General features: G+C 44.6%; 1 protein-coding gene across 1 annotated transcript; it reads left to right on the plus strand.

Moving 5' to 3' along the window:
- Nucleotides 1-1149: 1149 nt before the first annotated feature.
- On the plus strand, nucleotides 1150-15785 carry LOC119332426. Its single transcript, XM_037605614.1, has 13 exons — nucleotides 1150-1569; nucleotides 2862-3033; nucleotides 3108-3325; nucleotides 4376-4439; nucleotides 6101-6173; nucleotides 8200-8277; nucleotides 8470-8627; nucleotides 8795-8963; nucleotides 12587-13046; nucleotides 13182-13556; nucleotides 14058-14261; nucleotides 14596-14729; nucleotides 15133-15785. The coding sequence occupies exons 1-13, from the start codon at nucleotides 1204-1206 to the stop codon at nucleotides 15311-15313; spliced, it is 2652 nt and encodes an 883-aa protein (XP_037461511.1). The 5' UTR covers nucleotides 1150-1203; the 3' UTR covers nucleotides 15314-15785.
- The last annotated feature ends 6384 nt before the right edge of the window (nucleotides 15786-22169 follow it).

The raw sequence follows: 22169 nt of genomic DNA on the forward strand, positions 1-22169 counted from the left end.
TATTCACACCAAGTTTTATCTTGCTTACCAAGGTGACATCCATCCACTTAGTTTGGGACATTCTTGTTGAAGTGTATATGTGGATTACCTAACTCTTTTCATCGGTTCAAAGTTTTGGTTGCATTGACTTGTGCATGAAGTTTAACATGGTATAAAAGACTTAAGGTCTTGAGTTCAAGTTTTGATCCACTTAGTTTTGGACATTCCTGTTGAATTGTATATGTGGATTGCCTAACCCTTTTCATCAGTTGAAATTTTCGGTTGTGTTGGCTAGTGCATGGAGTTTAACATGATATCAGATCTTAAGGTCTTAGTTCAAATCCCGACTTTTGCAATTTATCTAAATATTTTTGCCCCACTTCCAGCGTCACACGTGCGAGAGGGGCTTCGATGGTCTAGTGTTCTATAAACGAACCCTTATGTGTTGTGGCTTCGTACAAACCTTGTTCCCAGCAGTCGACGGACTTGGTGGCCCTATCTATCGACGATGTATTTATTGAAGCCAATGATGTTCTAGAAGGTGAAATTATTAATGGTAATATGGAGGGTGTAGCCATATCATTTCATTGGTAGATCTGCCAATTGTAATTCAGACTAATTGTTTTGTGCTCAGGTGTCCTGACAATTATGGACACTTCATGAGAGAAATGAAGCACCTCGAGGAAACTCATGTGTTTATTCCCCGGGAAGTTACACATAATTAAAATACATTGCCATGTCTAGTCAATTACTTAAATTTGCTATGAACCAGAAACTAAAATTGCCATGGTGAATTACTTTTGTATGACATCATGACAACTTTTGGCGAAAAAAATCGTCGATACATATCAATACGGGATCTACTTTTAAAGATCTTTTTGAGATAGATTTAATGACGAAAATGGATTTTTAATCGGATATTTTATTTAAGAGATAAGACATTTTGAAGTCCGAAACCCCCCCCAAAAATCGTTGATGCCATCTGTTAGATGTGTCAAAACAGATGATAATGAAGGCATTTCAACCATGTTGTTTCGTGCCACACGTGTGACACTTATTATTTGAAAAATTAAATTATTTGAAAATATGGTCTAGCAACTGTCGAAAGAAAAAAGAAAAAGGGCGAACGGCTGCGCCGGCCCTCTCTCTCCCTCCAAAACTTGAAAACCTGCCTATCTTATCCAAAACCCTCACTCTCGTCTTCTCCACTAAACCCCGGCCACGATGGCCACCCCTTCCACCTCCGCCTCCACGGCCGCCTCCTCCGCATTCCCCCTCACTACTGCTGCCCGCTTCCCTCGCGCCTCCACCTCCGGCACGCGCATCCCCGCCCTCGCTGAGCGGCGCCGTACGCGGCGGCGGCGACTACCAGAAGGGAGCGGCGGCGACCGCTCGGCGGCCGCGGGGGCAGTGGAGAAGGGCCTGCGCCTGGCCTTCTTGGAGCAGCTCGCAGAGCGCGCCCGCGCCGCCGACGCCCTCGGCGTCGCGGACACCATCTACGACATGGTCGCCGCAGGCCTCTCGCCCGGGCCCCGTTCCTTCCACGGGCTCGTCGCCGCACACGCCCTCGCTGGCGACGCCGAAGGCGCTGTAAGTGTACACAGATGTTAAGTTTTGATTTGACGGAGCTGGTATAGTGGCATTGGGGTCAACTGACCCCAATGAATGTTTGAAAACACTTCATTAGTTAGCACAAACTAATGTGTATTTGTAGAAGATGACACCAATGTAGCAGAGATAATATAATGATGACCCCATAGGAAATTTTTTCTAGCTTCGTCTATTGCACCGGTGTGAGACCACAGAAGTTCGCGTGAGGTGTTTGATGAAATGCGCGCGCCTCTTTGGGGTGTCTGTGCTTGGTAGGTAATTAAGGCGGCTGGGTGCTTGGCCGGAGTTGTTTCACCAAGTTATGAGTCCATGAGCGTTTGCTTTGGTTGGGTTTCTGTGGTCGTAAATGTGCAATTGTCGAGTGAACAGGAGGTTCTCGGAGGCAAAGCTCAAGGTTTGGTAGCTTTGTCCTTACCGCCTTGAAGACTTTCAGGCGGTATGTAGTGCTCTGGTGATTTGTTGTTTGGTGCACCATAAGTGGATTTAAAATTCTGTTGATCCTGCAAGCTAAATGGAAAATGAAAAGCAGCGGTGCCGCACAGGAATCTGATGGTAACATATGAATTATGACATCAAAACCCAAGAAGGCAAGTAGGGTAACTGTCAAACAAGCAGTAACCCAACCATATATTGTTTAGAAAAGCATTATATCTCCAGCGAACAAAATACATGTCGGGCTTCTTCTTCAGGGACAATCCAGTCTGCAGTGGTCAGCCATGATGTATATAAAAGTAGATGAAAGGTGTGGAGGTATTTAGATGCTGCGGGGCTGACCAATGGTGTTTTGGAATTCTGGTGAGGAGTAGGATATATATGCAGGCACGGCATCTCATTTTCTGCGAAAAGAAAAAGTGGTGTTGTGTGTGCGCGTGCCCGTGCCTTACTGACCTAAGATTTCTGTCAACAAATTGAACACCATGTAAATTGATTTGATCAACATCAAACTTAAATGAGTTATCAGCGCAAGGTCAGTTCTCAAATATATTCGAGGGTAGAACCTCTTAAGATTTTTAAGGCCAGAGGTTGTCACCTCTGCCTCTGGCTTCTCTATGGAGGCTTCAGAGTAATTATACATGTATAGATATGTTGATTCTGTGATCCTAAGTTTATTTCAGTGATAGTCAGGTTATTCTGGACTTGTGTTTATGATGCTTAATTATTTTTGTGGGACGCTTGCACATTGCTTTGATGAATGTAAAAACTTACATGTTTTTTTTCAAATAATCACATGTGTTGAATTTACAGAATGCAATGTTACATTTTGTATGCAGATGCAAGCTCTTAGGAGGGAGCTAAGTTCCGGTGTGCGTCCTTTACATGAAACTTTTGTGGCTCTAGTCCGTGTCTTTGCCAAGAAGGGTCTTTCTACCAGGGCAATGGAGATTCTTGCTGCTATGGAGAGATATAAGTATGATATTCGCAAGGCTTGGCTAGTTCTTGTAGGTATGGAAATTGGCTTGCCTTGAATGTTTGATTTGTTCATTGAATGGTTATTGTAGTCTTCCTTCTGTGAACAGAGGAGCTAGTCAGGAACCATTATCTGGAGGACGCCAATACAGTATTTCTGAAAGGAGCAAAAGGTGGTTTACAAGGAACTGATGAACTTTACGATCTTTTGATTGAAGAAGATTGTAAAGCTGGAGACCACTCCAATGCGCTAACAGTTGCATACCAAATGGAGGCTGCTGGAAGAACGGCAACCACATTCCATTTTAATTGCCTTCTCAGTGTGCAGGTGTGACCTTGATTTACACCATAGTTTGCTATTTCCTTCTGCCATCTATTTGTTCAGTTGGCCTAGTAGAGGAATATATGACTTACTTACTTACGAAGCCTTTTATCCCAAACAAGTTGGGGTAGGCTAGATATGAAACCCTTTCACGAGGACTTCCCAGGAGGTCACCCATCCTAGTACTACTCTCGCCCAAATGGGTTTCATACCCAAAAGACTGGCTAGTTTTTACGTTGGCTCGCCAAGCCTATCACAACCCTTAGATATGAAACCCTTTCACGAGGACTTCCTAGGAGGTCACCCATCCTAGTACTATTCTCGCTCAAATGGGTTTCATACCTATGGGACTGGCTAGTTTTTACGTTGGCTCGCCAAGCCTATCACAACCCTCCTCCTTTACCCGGGCTTGGGACCGGCTATGCCTAGAAGACATAGGCGGAGTTTAGTAGAGGAATATATATAGGGATTATTTTCTACCAATACTTCATCCAGGTAAAAAAAAAAAATCCTATCGGGATTAATTTGTGAAAATAATATGACTTCTGCTCCCAGAACAGCAAGCAGCTTATGCAGCATAGTAATGTGATTCATGATATAGGGGTTAATGCTAATGCTTGGACTGTTTTCTAAATTTTCACTACAGGTGTGAGTTTTACTTTACCTACACCAATGGTGTTCTAGGTCTGTCTATCTAACTGCCGGACACTGTGACATTGGCAGTCATTTAGTATCCATGTATATTAACTATCAAGTGGATTTATGAACTGTTTACACATTAGTTGATTCTAGCTGGATTTGTTTTTACATGGATGTATCTCTAACACATCAGTAGCATATGTGCAGTTCATAAATTGTAAGTGAGCTGGGTTTGGTTAGTCTTAGGTGTTGTGAACTAATCCTGATGCATCAGCTGTTTAAGCTACCATTAGATTAGAAATTTTTTCAGACAATATATCGTCTGCTTTAGGAACATGGTTCATTGCATGGGTGTTTATGTTTTAGATTCTATACGAATATGTTCAATGTTTTAAAATAAAAATTCCTTTTGTTCAGGCTACGTGTGGAATTCCTGAAATTGCATTTTCAACTTATGAAAACATGGAATATGGAGGTGAAGGTATGCCCAACACGTCCACTGAATCTGCTATGCCTTTTGCTTTCATTTTATCGTGGTTCCTGTTTTCTTGCCAGACATTTGGGAAGTCTTAACCATATTTGTTTTACCAAATATTGTTTGTTCATATAATTAATGGTTTTATGCTAACAATTTAAACTTAAGACGTCAAAATATTGTGTTCACGTGTATAGTCCGTACAACTCGCCATCCTAGCTAAAAAGGAATGATAGACTACTCGTATCAACAAGGTGCACCTTCTTTTCCGAAAGCTCGTCTCCGAAGAACCTCTGGGTTAAGTGGGGTTGGCTTGGTGCAATTTGGGGATGGTTGACCGACCAGGAAGTTCTTCTCAGGTACGCACGAGTGAGGACAAAGTGTGACCGATGTTGGTTTGTGGGGCCTGTCTAGATCCCACCAGGAGTAACGACTGCCGGTCTGGGCGAGAGGCTGGGGTGTTACATGAGTGGTATTGATAAGCATCATTCGGGTAGACGGTTCGTTTAGCATTCGGTGTGCATGTTTAACCATTGCTAGGACATTATGTCTATATTCTCCATTTATTGCAGGTAGTGTTTTGCTATTTTGTTATTTGTCTACTTGAACTAGTTGTTACTCCCTCTAGTCCTTTTTACTCCGCGTATTAGATTTGTGTCAAGTCAAACTGTACAAAGTTTGACCAAATTTATATAAAAAAATATCAACATATACAATACCAAATATATATACTATGAAACTACATTTCATAATGAATCTAACAATGTAGATTTGGCATTGTGAATGTTGATACTTATTTCTATAAATTTGGTCAAAGTGGAGATACTTTGACTTCAGACAAAATTTATATGCAGACTACAAAGGACCGGGGGGAGTATTTGTCTACTTGAACTAGTCTGTAGTTAGTAGTTACTGAAATCGGATTATGGATTGTAAGGTCGACGTAGGCTTAGTGGTGGTGGAAATTCCCCAGGTGGTTCACCTGTGGCTGAGGCCGTTGGTGCTGTGCTGGCACCGTGGCTGACAAGTTGTAGAAAGGTAACCGGGTAGATGAGAGAAAGTACAGAGGATTGGAATACGTTTTAGGAAGAAGTTTGTTATTCTTGCCTAAGAGCCTTTTTTATATCCCAGTGGACTCCCTTTTACAGAACTAACATGACTTGGCTCCTAAGACAATGACTCAATATACTAACTCGATTCCTCACTCCTCCAACACCAACCAAAAGATAATCCTCCAACTGCATACATTGTTATGTACCTGTGCCGTCCTTGAGCCTCGCTGCTCCGCTTTCTATGAAGTATTAATATTATTGACCTCAATACGAATCTGTAAGAAAGTTACAATTATACAAGGTGACATCAAGGTCTGAGTGTTCAACTTTATAGCCAATGTAGCTTATGTGCAAACAAATGCACCAAATGTTCTTTTTGGATTGTTGACCTTTAGTTCACTGGTTTTCCAACAGAATTCTCCCCCTGTTACTACAATATTTAATGTATCTCAGCAGTAGTAATACTAGCTTTCTTGTACAAGGAAAACAGAAATATCTGGCTAACTTATATCACATGTGCAATCATGATGTTTTCATGTAATCTAGATACTGATTCTCCCCTAATTTTGAAATTGAATTAAATTTGATGCTGACTTTCTTTCCCTCTCATTGTAGATTACATGAAACCTGATACCGAGTCTTATAATTGGGTTATACAGGCATTTACTAGAGCTACGTCCCACGATAGGTATGCCTAATATTTACTTCCAGGTTTTCTGCCATATGTGTTACTTTGTTCTATTTTTCATATTTATCATAGTTAGCTTGTTAACACACACTTGATACATCCTCGTCACAAACGCGTCCCCCGCGTCGCCCTCCCTGGCGGCGACGGGGGAACCCAGATCCCCGCGCCTTACACCCTTCCCATCTCCCTCCCCACCTCGCCGCCACCGGAGGAATAGCCGGCGAAGCCGGCGCCGGCTCCCGGGATGGTGGCGGCGGGGCGACTTGGCTGGATCCAGCGATCCCCCCAATCTGATCGCTCCCTTTCAGTGGTGAGGGTCCGGATCTGAGGCGGCGGCCTCGCTGGTGCGGACGGCGCTCCTCCGGCGACGGGGAGTGCTCGTCGGTGAGGTAGGCCGGTTCCCCTCGGCTGCGCGGGCAGCGAGGTCCCGGTGGGCGCAGGTCATGGCGCGGGGAGGCCCCGGGCTCCCCTCGTCAGATCGGAGGCGATCCTGGTCCGCTCGTGATGCATGACCTCCGGCCGGCCTGGATCTCCGGCGTACACGCGCCTGCTGATGTTGTGGCTGCTTCGGAGGTGGCGGCAGGGTGCTTGGCCGGGGGAAACCTTTGACCGCCGGCGGCGGACACGGCGTCGATGGCGTCCCGGACGCCATTCCCTCCTTGGTGGCGGCGCCGAGGCTAAACCTCCCCTGCCCCCCCCCCCTTCCCCTGCGCCCGGGTGAAAACCCTAGCCCCGGTGCTAAGCGGCGGCGGCGCCACAGCGTCGTCACCTTCTTGAAGGCGCCGACTTGGGCATGGGGATGCTGGGTGTGCATGGCGAGCTTGTCTGGTTCCTGGTGGCGGCCCGCCTGGTCTACTGCGTCGCAGCTCCGGGCAGTGTCTCGGGGCTGCGGTGCTTCTCTTCCGGCCGTGTCTCCGATGAGGACCTCGCCCTTCCTCACCTTGTACATGCCGTGGTGGAGCGGTACTTCATCTCACTCATTGATGGCGGCGAAGATCGGCGGCATGGCGCTGTGGAGGCTCGCCGCCCGATGCGCGGAGATGGACTCGCGCAGGAGGAGGTTGTTGTCTGGCGTCATGGTGATGTCGATGGCAGAGTGGCCAGACAAGGTAGAAGCCTCAATATGATCTGAAGACGGACCTGTGGAAGATGGCGGCGACGACACACGAGTGCGTCTGACCGGATTGTGCCCCAGACCCGGTATGTGGCTCGGCTGGGGCTTCCGAATATGTTTCGGTTTCCGGCTTTTTGATGTTAGGTTTAGGTGAGTGGTTTGGGTAGTGGCCCAGCTAGCACCCCTTCATCATTTTGGATAGAAGTAGCGGCATGTGTTGCCAAGATGGTGGATTCAGGCTCATTGTTGTAATACTTTGTAAGGTCCTCGAGAATAATCAATAAAGTGGCCGTATGCATCTCCCAGATGCAGAGGCCGGGGGTCATCCTCCTTTTCTAAAAAAAAAAAGCTTGTTAACACAAGCATGTGTATTTGTATCAAACCTGAATGTTTGGAACAGTTCGATGTAAAAGAACAAATGGTAGTTGTAGCTCCATGGCATATGTAGGGAAAGCTCAAAATTTTGGAACGGCATCTCACCTTGCTCTGTGATAGCTACTGTTTCTTAAACATGGAAAAACGTTGGAAAGAAGCATGCTATGTTGACTGGAGAACTGAGGGAACATCTAACTTCGCTGCCATCAATAGTAGTGTAAATATAGGATTCTGCTTCCATGCTTCATGTTCTGGCTGCCGTTGTAGCGGCGAGAGGCAGTTTGTATTCTCTTCTTTTCAATGAAAATATATGCAAGTCTCCTTCGTATTCTTGACAAAAAAATGTTTTTGCAGCCTTTGCGTCTGCTGCTTTTGTGGATTTTTCACCTAGTTCTTCAATTAATTTTCCATGTTTCCTTTTTGAGAATGGAACCTGGAAATAATAACTCACTTTTTTTTGTGTGTGAGAACATGTTACACTATGATCCATGTTTGAGTTATATCTTGTCTTCATTTATGGTGTTTTATTGTCTGCAGGGCACCGGATGTGGCAGAGCTACTCGGGATGATGGTGGAAGACTACAAACGTGTTCAGCCTAATGCAAGAACTTATGCGTAAGAACTTCCCTTGTAGAGTAGTCACTATCTGAAGAGCTTATGATTCTCAAAGGGATCGAGTATGCTGTGTCTATGTTTGATTTCTGAAAATCAATAGAAATGTTCTTGTTTCTAGTTTGCCAACTCTCATTTTTCTTGTAATATGTGTTTCTCTAAAGCAACGATGGATGACCCAGCTACTGTTCCCAGGTTGTTAGTGGAATGCTTTACAAAGTACTGTATGGTCAATGAAGCAATCAGGCATTTTCGTGCTTTACGGAGAATTCCTGGAGGAACAAAAGTTCTGTACAATGCAGGGAATTGCGGCGATCCACTTTCTCTCTATCTACGTTCACTGTGCCTCGATGGTGAGCTTTCACCCTTCTGTTGATTAGTTTTATCCAACATTGTTTCACCCCTATGTATTCTGTGCTCAAAATATCAACTAGCATTTGTCTTCTATACTTTTAGGAGCTTTTGCATTATTGTGAACATTTAGTACTTTCCTGAGCAGGTAACTTATTTTTATAACCAGGAAGAGCTGATGAGTTGCTTGAGGCCTTAGAAGCAATGGCTGACGATAACCAGACTATTGCACCTCGAGCAATGATTTTAAACCGAAAATACCGCACATTGGTGAGCTCCTGGATAGAACCATTACAAGAAGAAGCTGATGTTGGCTTCGACATTGATTATGTAGCCAGGTATGACCTTGAAAAGTTTTTGTTTTGAGGAAAACATTAAGTTGTCTTAGGTTCTTACAATTCAGGATGATTAACCAGTCATGATATGCCTAATTGTCAACTATTTTCTTCTTTTTTGGTGATGGGCTTGTACATAGTTTTTGTGAAGGGTTTGGGTTGTGAAGGGTTTGGTGCACATAGTGACATTGCAGCTTCGGGTCCTAACATGCAACATTAGTTTATTTATGTGCCAAACTCGTGGGCTAGTATTTTTGTTCTTATTATTTTTTTCCAGCCTAGCCCCCTTATCAAGATTTATCAGTTGTGGTCCGTTAATTACAAGAGGATCTGTCAGATCAATGGCTGAATGCTCGCATTTTGCTGGTTGACTATCGTGTTCTGTTGATATATAGAAAATACAAAAACCTTATTGATATATTTTCATACCCTATTGGTATATAAAATACATATACCATTCACTGTGGGATGACAAGCTTTCCGCGAGCTTCAAGATCTGATACAGCCTCTAGAACTTCCAGTGTGATGAGAATAACATTGATATCTGGAGTTACACCTGAGGCAGCAATACATACCATGCCAAAAGATTCGACACTTGATGTTGTGTACTAGGACCTTGTATGGGCTCTTTGTCCTCCTCTTTTCTCTTTTTAATCTACATGCAGTTCTCCTGCATGGTTCGAAAAAAGAGTAACATATGCCCCTAATCGCCTTCAATTATCTGGAAATGCAAAAGCATACCCAACCAAGCTTAAACTTTCATCTGGCTGATGCTACAGGATTGTCTCAACACCAGTGACATTGCTAATCAGAAGAAACTACACTGGTATCGACAGCACGAATTGTTCTCTTCTAATAAATTTGTTGTCAGGGCCCGCCCTACAGTCTTCGGTTAAAAAACCATTCACTGTGGTCTCATAAACCAATATGAGACTCTAAATTTGCCCATACTGAATACTTGCTTGACGCCAGAATGTCAAGTCCAAGTGTACCCATGGAGTGTGCCTTCGTGTTCTAACGGTTCCAAAGTTCACTCTGCATGAGTAACAAAGTATGGGGCTGTTTGGATGGTGCCCTGAGCACTCTGCCTGAAAAAAATGGGCGCCTGACAGGCCGCCGCGGCTCGCATGACTTTGGCCTGCTCAGTCCTTGAGCTTTCCCTGTGCCTGAGAAATATTAAAATAATATCAAGCATCATAGAGTACATGCATGGACGCACCTGATTGCTTCTGCCTGAGTCGGGCCTGCAAATTCGGTGGCCTGAGTCCGGCTAATTACTTGCCGGACAGCTCTGGTCAGGCTGGTCCAAATAGCACTCAGGCACCAACCAAACAAGACGCATGTGCATGCCCGGCTTGCTCCTGGCCAGGCAAATTTCGCTCAGGGTAGCAACCAAACAGCCCCATGTTGATGGAAAACTAAGCCTTGGGCCAATGTGTTATGGCGCTGCTAGGAGGGTGCGAGAGGGCTGGCCGGGGGCCTTTTTGCCCACGGCCGGGCAAGAGGGAAGGGATTTCCTTCTTAATTCTTGCTTGATTAGATTGATACATCTCCTCTCTTTATATAGAGAGGTTTACTTGACTCCCAAGCAAGGCTTACTTGACCCCTAAGCAAGCGACCCTTATCTCTAATTAACCCTAAGACTAATGGGTCCATTAGGCCCATTACGTACTCTAACACTACACCCCACCTGGACATGCAGCTTGTCCTCGAGCTGCAGCCTAACCAACTTATAACCATGACTCGACGCAACACAAACCTAACACCTAAAAACAAGCCTTTTACATCTCGGCTTGTTTTATTGTTCTCAACCTCAAATGGACCGAGACGCTTTATTTTGGACCCTTTAACAAAAAGTGGACACCATCCGCACGTCATAACAATTTGGTATCAGCTAGCTTTGGTTCGATCTTGTCTTCACCGCCGCCAAGCCCGTCTCTTCCGCTGCCGGTCACCTTGTCGCTTCTGGCGACCACCACGACCGTCGCCCCGCTCCTGCCCGCGCCGGGATCCTCTGTCGCGCCCGCCCCCGCCGTCCTCACCTGGGAGGAGGTGTCCGGGGTGCTACGGGACCTAACCCAGGCGGTCCAAGAGATCCACCAGTTCTTGGCCGGGTCCTACGGGCCGCACCCGGTTGCGCCGCCCATCGCCGCCCCCGCGCCGCCGTGGCTGCGGTGGCAGTCGCCGCACCAGGCGGCCTTCGCCGCGCTCGCCAGGCCGCTGCAGCTGCCATCCATCGCCACCACCGCCCAGCCCTGGCTGCAGTGGCAGCCGCCGCTCCTGGCGGCCTCCGCAGTGCCCGGCGCTCCGACGCAGCAGCCGTTGCCGCTGCCCGGCGTGACAGCGCAGCAGCCGCTGCAGCTGCAGCGGCCACCGCCGGTCAGCTCCGCCGCCCAGTATGGGATGCCCTACGACGGGAGTGCGACGACCTCGTTCCCATCAGCGCTGCCACCATCCCAAGGCGTCCACATCCAGCAGATCAAGTCCCTGCCGTCGCCGTCATCGCTTCCGTCTTGGATCGCTACCCGCCACGTGTCGGCGGCGGTGAGGCTGCAGGCTGCTGCGCGCGGCCTCCTAGCGCATCGGCGTGTGCGGGAGATGCGTGATCTGCAGCTGCCACTCCTCCAAGTTGCCCTTCGCTGCGCAAAGGACCTCGATCTCATCCGCTGCGTCGGGGATCTTGGGCATGCGGTTTCCCCCACGGGCGGCTGGCATGTTGTTTTCCCCGCGGGCAGCAACCTCAAAGTCTGCGACTTCGGCGGTTGGGGGGGCGCACCCCTCCTCGTCATTCTCAATCGCAAGCCCTCCACTCTTTCCTGTGCGGTGCAGACCAACAGCCGTCCGGCTGGGAGAAGGCAGGGTGTCACCGACAGGAGCACACCGCGTAGCACCACTGCTTTCCGCCGCCGACCGCCGCGAGGGCGCCTCTGCTGGTCGCTCTTGCAACCACTTCTAGGTGGCCATACACATGCACTCCTTTGGTCCAGGTGGTGTCCATGGGATCCAGGTGGCTGTACACGTGCACGTCCGACGTGCGGATGGTGTCCACTTTTTGTTAAAGGGTCCAAAATAAAGCGTCTCGGTCCATTTTAGGTTGAGAACAATAAAAGAAGCCGAGATGTAAAAGGCTTGTTTTTAGGTGTTAGGTTTGTGTTGCGTCGAGTCATGGTTATAAGTTGGTTAGGCTGCAGCTCGAGGACAAGCTGTATGTCCAGGTGGGGTGTAGTGTTAGAGTACGTAATGGGCCTAATGGACCCATTAGTCTTAGGGTTAATTAGAGATAAGGGTTGCTTGCTTAGAGGTCAAGTAAGCCTTGCTTGGGAGTCAAGTAAACCTCTCTATATAAAGAGAGGAGATGTATCAATCTAATCAAGCAAGAATTAAGAAGGAAATCCCTTCCCTTTTGCCCGGCCGTGGGCAAAAAGGCCCCCGGCCAGCCCTCTCGCACCCTCCTTCTAGCAGCGCCATAACACAATGAGTGAGAACACAAGATGATTGAATAGCGGTTCAAAACTTTAATAATAAATATTGCAACTCTAGAGAGATCTCGTACATGCAACTGCAAGTTTTGTTCCTCCATAGTATTGTTGTTTACAATATTTGTTCCACCTGTGTTGGTTTTGCAGGTATATTGAAGAAGGAGGTCTTACAGGTGAGCGCAAACGTTGGGTGCCTCGTAGAGGGAAAACTCCTCTAGATCCAGATGAATTTGGTTTTGCCTATTCAAATCCAATAGAGACATCTTTTAAACTGCGGTGTTTTGAGGAATTGAAGTTATATCACCGAAGACTCTTAATTACACTGCGGAATGAAGGCCCTGGTATTTTAGGTGATGTATCTGAAGATGATGTACGAAGAGTAGTCGAAAGATTAAAGAAATTAGTTGTAGGGCCAAAGAAGAATGTTGTTAAGCCCAAGGCAGCGAGCAAAATGGTAGTAGCTGAATTGAAAATCGAGCTGGAGGCGCAAGGGTTACCTACAGATGGAACTAGACAAGTACTTTACCAGCGAGTTCAAAAGGCCAGGCGAATTAATCGCTCACGTGGTATACCACTTTGGGTTCCTCCTGTGGAAGATGACGAAGTGGTATGCAATGTGACAATACTTCCTATAATTGTTTTTCATCTGTTACTTTACCATGTGACAGGTAACAATGTTATCAGTAAATTGTGTTACTTTTTATATATAGTTCCTTAATGTCACACGCAACACTCTTGATAGGTCGACGAAGAGTTAGATGAAATGATCTCACGAATCAAGCTAGAAGATGGAAATACAGAGTTCTGGAAACGGCGTTTTCTGGGAGAAACTCGAAACCATCTTTGTGAAGAAGATAGCAAAGAAGACCCAGATTTTGATGACGAGTTAGATGAGGACGACGACGATGATGATGACGATGATTCCGCCAAAGAAGCAGATGAAGATGAGATAGATGATGAGGTCATTGACCGAACGGAAAATCAAGCTGGTGATGACGAGACCAAGGACAAACCAGCGAAAGGACCCAATCAGCATCTTCAAATGATAGGAGTCCAGTTATTGAAGGATCTAGAGAAGACATCTGGTTCAACAAAGAAATTAAAAAAAATACCTGAGGTATGGAACTAATCTGACGGTGTGTTCTAAGAGATGCTTAACTTGTTTTCACTATAAGTCCGTTAAAGCTTTTGATATCTTTGTCTATCTATATAGAGCATATGCTTTCATTCTAGGAAATTTAAGACTTGCCTGGACCTTCCAATGCAATTAATTATTTTTTGTTGGCTAGTGAATTGAAACTTTCCAATCATCTAAATAGCATCAAATGACTACCATGGCAACAAATTGCATAGGTGTTAAATTTTCTATCTGTATTCTTGTTTTAATTGTCGAGAATTAAGATAAGGTTTGCAATATATTCTTGAGGAATCTGTAGGCTTTAGTTAGCAGATCGTAGCAAAACTATGTTCGTTGTTTCCTCTAATTTGAAAATTCATGTTAGTGACCTTTGTTAGATATAAATTGTGTCCAGTTGTTATGTCAGGTGGATATAGCGATAAGAGCTAAGTTTGTAAGATTCTTACAGATTTTGAAGCATATTTCTTGCTGTATCTGCAGATTGATGATGACGAAGATTGGTTTCCTGAAGATCCAATTGAAGCTTTCAAGGTTATGCGCGAGACAAGAATGTTTGACGTGGCAGATATGTATACTACCGCAGATGCCTGGGGATGGACATGGGAGAGAGAGCTAAAGAAAAAGATGCCACGCAGATGGTCACAGGAATGGGAGGTTGAGTTAGCTATCAAGATAATGAATAAGGTATTCTTAGTTCTCTAGCCAAATTCTTAAGAGTTGTTTTCCTGGTATGATGTTGTCTCGTTGACTATTGCTTTCTTTGGTTAACCATTTTCTCTCACAAAGCTGTGGACCTCCACTGTTTTGCAGACTAAAGGACGCCAAACACATATGCTTTGTTTTACTTGAATATTTTCCAGTTGGATACATAGTTTTCTTTTAATTATACATTGCTTTTGTTGGTTTCTAGGTTAGCCTGATTAGTGATGTGGCGTTGTGTTGGTGCTTTGGGCTTGCACAAAAGTTAAAGAGGCCTGACATTCAAACTGTGCCATATTACTGTTTTGTTGAATTTCAGGTAATAGAGCTGGGTGGTAGTCCGACTATTGGAGATTGTGCCATTATACTGCGCGCAGCAATGAGAGCTCCAGTCCCCTCTGCTTTTATTACAATATTGCAAACAACACATAGCCTGGGCCATAAATTTGGAAGGTAAATGTTAAATTGTTATGGCTATTGCTGCATTAAACAGGTTACATCCATGATTTTCTTGCCCATTTCATGTTGGAATTTTAGCTCTGTATATGTCCGACGAGCATTACAGCTTTTTTTCTCGCCATCCAGAAATAAGTGTATAGGCCACTGCACCTTTGCACCGTGCATGTAGTTTAATACTCCCTCCGTTCCATAATATAAGAGCGTTTTTTACACTAGTGTAGTGTAAAGAACGCTCTTATATTATGGGACGGAGGGAGTATTTTCATTTCAAGGACATTACTATCTCATGGACTCTAAAACACACATAATCCAGTGAACTGCAGCTCTGAAATATTTTGTGTATATGTGGCAAGGTGTACTAATATACCTTCCGTTACTTTTTTTGTACTGGAATCAGCCCGTTGTACGATGAGGTAATCTTGCTGTGCCTTGATCTGGAGGAGATGGATGCGGCCATCGCCGTGGTCGCAGAAATGGAGACAAATGGAATTAAGGTCCTGGATGAGACCCTGGACAGGGTTCTTGCAGCCAAACAAATCGGGAACGGGAACTCTGCACTCCAACCACCAGCCGAGTAGCAGTTCTGTTTTGAGTTTGAACTCGGGAGCCCTCTGCAGCCGTGATCTGGCGATCTGATCTATTACACGGAAATCACTCAGCTCCATACCATTGATAGGCCTGAGCTTGCCTCATGAAATTTTGATGGCGACAAGGGAGTTGCTGCATGTGCCGATGGAGGAAAGCTCAGCTTACGCTTCTGCGTTGCTTTGATCCCCCGTCCGTGTCAAGTTCGGTCTAGTCACCGTGTGTTGTACGATGTATCTAAAGATGACAGACAGTTTCAATAGAGGAAACAAAATGTGCTTTCCTTTTCCTAGCACATTCTTGTTAGTGTGTACTGCCCTACTTGGCATGTTTGGACCTCAGAAATTTCACAAGAAACAGCATAGTTCTCTTGTCCTAGGATGCGGAAATTTCACAAGTGGCTACATAACCATCTATGATGAGCTTGAGGGAAACTTCTTCAATACCATTCTCCATTGATCTGCACTAGTCAGTGATTATAGCATTTGGTCGTTTGCTTGACATACAACATAGCCAATGTTTAAATAACCAAACAAAAGTCTCGCTATCTTCATTGGACAGAAGAGCACAACCTAATATGATAGATTCTCCATGATGATTTGCGCCAACACTCTCTTCGATCCATATTACTTGTTTTAGATTTGTCTAAATACGGATGTATCTAACACTAAAACATGTCTAGATACATCCGTATCTAGGTGAATTTAAGACAAATACTCCCTCTATTACTAAATATAAGATCTTTTAGAGATTCCAATATGGACTACATACGAAACAAAATAAATGAATCTACACTCTAGAATACATCTATATACATCCGTGTGTAGTATATATTGAAATCTCTAAAAGGTCTTATATTTAAAAACGGAGGGAGTATTATGGACCGGAGAGAGTAGCAAATTGTTGAAATATATTGTTCACCTCTCTCCATGAGTTCGAACTTTTGGAGCAACTGATTGAAGCATGAATTCAATATAATATTTGAGCTAAGAGATCTCAAGTTCAAGGCCCTGCCGACATAGTATTAACCATAAAAGATTTTGCGGTCAAGATTGATCCCACATCCAAGAACTAAAATAGTCTATATGTGAATGAGTGTTGAAATATATCATCAGTTTGGACTTTGGAGCAACTACTATATCTGCTTTTTAAAGACACATTTATTAACTCAAAATATAGCATCAAGCAAATATAACACATAATAACCAGCACCCAACCTCTACATAATTAGGATGCACACAACCAAAACAACTATTCTGACCCAAGTAACTAAAGGAAAAACTCCGACTTAACTAGAAGGAAGTGGTAGATCAATCCAGAGGTTATCATGCCATCCATGTTCAGAAAAACCCTCTTTAACCACCTAGTCCAGCAATATAAACACTCCAACGGTATGTACTTCATTCAGTGCAGTATAGACCGTGTATGAAGGAAGTGCGTACAATAGAAAATAACCATCATAGGAGAAGAGTTTGTGCCATTGAAAACAATATAATTTCTACATAGCCAAAGCGACCATAATAAGACAGACGCTCCCATGCTTATTAGCGTTCTAAAACTATTTGGTACTCCATCCATCCAGTGACCATAAATATTGGCAACACTTATGGGCGGATATAAATTGGATGCTAGTTGGATGGCACAAACTTGCACTGGAAAGGAGAGCTGTTTGATTGTCTCACCGTGAGAACAAAAACTACACCTCTTACATCCTTGTCGGTTGCGGAGAGCGAGGTTGTCTTTGGTTAGCACAACTCTCCTCCGAAAATACCACATGCAAATCTTAACTTTTAGTGGTATACTGGTATATTTGAATTTCATATTGGTTTATTGTTATCCACTGAATCTCTGAGCTCGTAAGAGGATGGTACATAGAGCCAACTGTGAAGGACCCACATGTACTAAAATTTTAGCGAAACACATCCCATCCTTGCGTTAGCCTAATCGAATCCAACTATGATAGGAGATGCTGCCATGACATAAGACGAGGGCCAATCAAATCCCACCTGAATTAAACATCCAGTGGGAAGTGTTGGGCACATACGCTAGAGTATCATTCTCATCGCGAACAATACAATACATGGTTGGATACTGTTCTCGGAGAGTAGCATTTCCTAGCCAATTTTCCTCCCAGAAACGTATCTTTGAGCCGTCCTTTATCGCAAAAGATCCAAAGTTAAAAAGATGTTTCTTTGCCGCCATCGGACCAACTGAAAGGGGGTGGATGTCGCCTAGAGGGGGGAGGGGGTGAATTGGCGGTTTAAAAACAATTATGGTTTAGGCTTGACAAAATGTGAAATAGACTAGCGTTAATTTATCAAGTACAAAACCTAATAAGCTCAACTGTGTTTACCAACAACTTATGCTGAGCATGATAAACAACCATGTGATAGCAAGATATATAACATGAAGCACTATGGCTATCATAAAGTAAGTGCATAAGTAACTGGCTCGGGTAAGACATAACCAAGGCACACGGAGGTGATGATGTATCCCGAAGTTCACACCCTTGTGAATGCTAATCTACTTTAGAGCAGTGTGGAGGCACAATGATCCCCAAGCGCCACCATGGCTCACCATATTTTCCTCATGCCCTCGCACAATGCAAGTGTCGTGTCTTCAATAAGGGATCCTTGAGGGCGATCACCGAACCCGTAAAATTTGAGACTCTTGAGGGCAGTCACCTAACCTGTACAAATTGCCCGGGGCGATCTTCACAACTTAATTGGAGGCTCTCGAAACGTCCCCAAGCCTTACACCACGATGATTGAGCTCCACAACAACACCAACCGTCTAGGGCAACCAAGCACCCAAGAGGAACAAGCTTTAGGGTACCAAGCACACACAAGTAATAAGCCTCTCAACTTTCACTTCCACGTATCATCGTGAAGAACTCAAACCGATGCACCAAATGCAATAGAAGAGCACCAAAGTGCTCAAGTCCTTCTCTCCCTAATCCCAGCACAACAACTAATGCTGTGGATGAATATGAGAGGAAGAATAAATGAGGAGAACACAAAAGAACTCCAAGATCTAGATCCAAAGGGTTCCCTGAAGGAAATATGTCCTAGAGGCAATAATAAAGTTGTTATTTTATATTTCCTTATTCATGATAAAAGTTTATTACTCATTCTAGAATTGTATAGATCGGAAACTTAAATACATGTGTGAATACATAAACAAACACCATGTCCCTAGTGAGCCTCTACTTGACTAGCTCATTGATCAAAGATGGTTAAGGTTTCCTAACCATGGGCATGAGTTGTCATTTGATAACGGGATCACATCATTAGGAGAATGATGTGATGGACAAGACCCATCCGTTAGCTTAACATTATGATCGTTCAATTTTATTGCTATTGCTTTCTTCATGCCAAATACATATTCCTTCGACTATGAGATTATGCAACTCCCGAATACCGGAGGAATGCCTTGTGGGCTATCAAACGTCACAACGTAACTGGATGATTATAAAGATGCTCTATAGGTATCTCCGAAGGTGTTTGTTGAGTTGGCATAGATCGAGATTAGGATTTGTCACTACGAGTATCGGAGAGGTATCTTGGGCCCTCTCGGTAATACACATCATAAGCTTGCAAGAAAATGACTAAGGAGTTAGTCATGAGGTGATGTATTACGGAACAAGTAAAGAGACTTGCCGGTAACGAGATTGAACTAGGTATGAAGATACCGACGATCGAATCTCGGGCAAGTAACATACCAATAGACAAAGGGAATTACATATGTTGTCATAACGGTTCGACCAATGAAGATCTTCATAGAATATGTAGGAGCGAATATGGGCATCCAGGTTCCGCTATTAGTTATTGACCAGAGAGGTGTCTCGGTCATGTCTACATAGTTCTCGAACCCGTAGGGTCCGCACGCCTAACGCTCGATGACGATATAGTATTAAATGAGTTATGAGATTTGGTGACCGAATGTTGTTCGGAGTCCCGGATGAGATCACAGACATGACGAGGAGTCTCTAAATGGTCGAGAGGTAAAGATTTATATATAGGACAATAGTATTCGGACACCGAAAGTGTTTCAGGGGGTACCGGGTACTTATCGGGCCACCGGAAGGGGTTCCGGGCACCCCCGACAAAAGGTATGGGCCTTATGGGCCAAGAGGGGAAACACACCAGCCACAAGGGGCTGGTGCACCCCCCATATGGTCGGCCAAGGAGGAGAATGAAAGAGGGGAAGGGAAAGGAAAGAGAGGAATAGGATTCCCCCTTCCTTCCCTCTCCCCCTCTCTTTCCTTCCCCCTCCGACATATATGGCAGGGGGCGCGCGACTAGGGAGGAGCCCAAGTAGGATTAGGTCCTACTTGGGGCGCCTCCTGGCCTCTCCCCTCCCCCTCCCACCTATATATATGTGGGAGGGGGGGCGCCTAGCACACACCAGACTATTGTTTAGACGTGTGTGGCGCTCCCTCCACCGTTTACACCCCCGGTCATATTTTACTCGTGCTTAGGCGAAGCCCTGCGAGGATCACTTGACCATCACCGTCACCACGCTGTCGTACTGAAGGAACTCATCTACTACCTCAACATCTTATAGGATCAAGAAGGTGAGGGATGTCACCGAGCTGAACGTGTGCAGAACACGGAGGTGTCGTGCGTTCGGTACTTGATCGGTTGAAGCGCGAAGAAGTTCGACTACATCAACCGCGTTGAGAAACGCTTCCACTTACGGTCTACGAGGGTACGTAGACACACTCTCCCCCTCGCTGCTATGCATCTCCATCGATAGATCATTGCGTGTGCGTAGATTTTTTTTTTGTTTTCCATGCAACATTTCCCAACAGTGGCATCATGAGCCAGGTCTATGCGTAGATGATATGCACGAGTAGAACACAAAGAGTTGTGGGTGGTGATAGTCATACTGCTTACCACCAACATCTTATTTTGATTCGGCAGTATTGTGGGATGAAGCGGCCTAGACCAACCTTACATGTCCATGCACATGAGACAGGTTCCACCGACAGACATGCAACTAGTTTTGCATAAAGGTGGCTGGCGGGTGTCTGTTTCTCCTACTTTAGTTGAATCGAATTTGACTATGGCCGGTCCTTGAAGAAGGTTAAAACAACAAACTTGATGAAACACCATTGTGGTTTTTTGCGTAGGTAAGAACGGTTCTTGCTAGAAGCCCGTAGCAGCCACGTAAAACTTGCAACAACAAAGTAGAGGACGTCTAACTTGTTTTTGCAGGGCATGTTGTGATGTGATATGGTCAAGATATGATGTGATATATGTTGATGTATGAGATGATCATATTTTGTAATATCGACAACCGGCAGGAGCCTTAGGGTTGTCTCTATTGTATGAAGTGCAAGCGCCATGTAATTGCTTTACTTTATCACTATGCGTTAGCGATAGTTGTAGAAGCAATAGTTGGCGTGATGACCTTGACGAAATGACACTACGATGGAGATCAAGGTGTCAAGCCAGTGACGATGGAGATCATGACGTTGCTTTGGAGATGGAGATCAAAAGCACAAGATTATGATGGCCATATCATGTCACATATTTTGATTGCATGTGATGTTTATCTTTTATGCATCTTATTTTGCTTAGAACAACGGTACCATTATAAGATGGTCCCTTCACTAAATTTCAAGGTAAAAGTGTTCTCCCTGAGTATGCACCATTGCTACAATTCGTCATTTCAAGAAACCACGTGCTGATCGGGTGTGATAGACTCTACGTTCACATACAACGAGTGTAAGACAATTTTACACATGCAAAATACTTGGGTTAAACTTGGCAAGCCTAGCATGTACAGACATGGCCTCGGAACACCGGAGACCGAAAGGTCGAACGTGAAGCATATAGTAGATATGATCAACATAGAGATGTTCACCATTGATGACTACCCCATCTCACGTGATGATCGGACATGGGTTAGTTGATTGGATCACGTATCACTTAGATGACTTGATGGATATCTATTTAAGTGGGATTTCATTAGTAATTTGATTAATTGAACTTAAATTTATCATGAACTTAGTCTTAATAGTTTTTGCATACCTATGTTGTAGATCAATAGCTCGCGATGTAGCTCCCTTATTTTTGATATGTTCCTAGTGAAAACTAAGTTGAAAAATGATAGTAGCAATGATGCGGACTGGGTCGGTGATCTGAGGATTATCCTCATTGCTGCACAGAAGAATTATGTCCTTGATGCACCGCTAGGTGACAGACCTGTTCCAGGAACAGATGTAGACGTTATGGATGTTTTGCAAGCTCGATATGATGACTACTTGATAGTTTAGTGCGCCATGCTTTACGACCTAGAACCGGGACTTCAAAAACGTTTTGAATGCCACGGAGCATATGAGATGTTCCAAGAGCTGAAAATTGGTATTTGAGATTCATGCCCATGTCAAGAGGTATGAGACCTCTGACAAGTACTTTGCCTACATGATGGAGGAGAATAGCTCAGCCAGTGAGCATGTACTCAGAATGTTTGGGTACTACAATCACTTGAATCAAGTGGGAGTTAATCATCTAGATAAGATAGTGATTGACAGAGTTCTCTAGTCACTATCACCAAGTTACTAGAACTTTGTGATGAACTATAATATGCAAGGGATCACAAAGACGATTCCTGAGCTCTTCGTGATGCTGAAATCGGCGAAGGTAGAAACCAAGAAAGAGCATCAAGTGTTGATGGTTAACAAGACCACTAGTTTCAAGAAAGGGGAAGGGGAAAGAAAGGGAACTTCAAGAAGAATGACAAGCAAGTTGTCACTCCCGTGAAGAAGCCCAAAGCTGGACCTAAGCCTAAAACTGAGTGCTTCTACCGCGAAGGAAATGGTCACTGGAAGAGGCACCACCC

This window comes from Triticum dicoccoides, chromosome 1B, assembly GCF_002162155.2.
Source record: "Triticum dicoccoides isolate Atlit2015 ecotype Zavitan chromosome 1B, WEW_v2.0, whole genome shotgun sequence".
In the NCBI taxonomy this organism is placed as follows: domain Eukaryota; kingdom Viridiplantae; phylum Streptophyta; class Magnoliopsida; order Poales; family Poaceae; genus Triticum; species Triticum dicoccoides.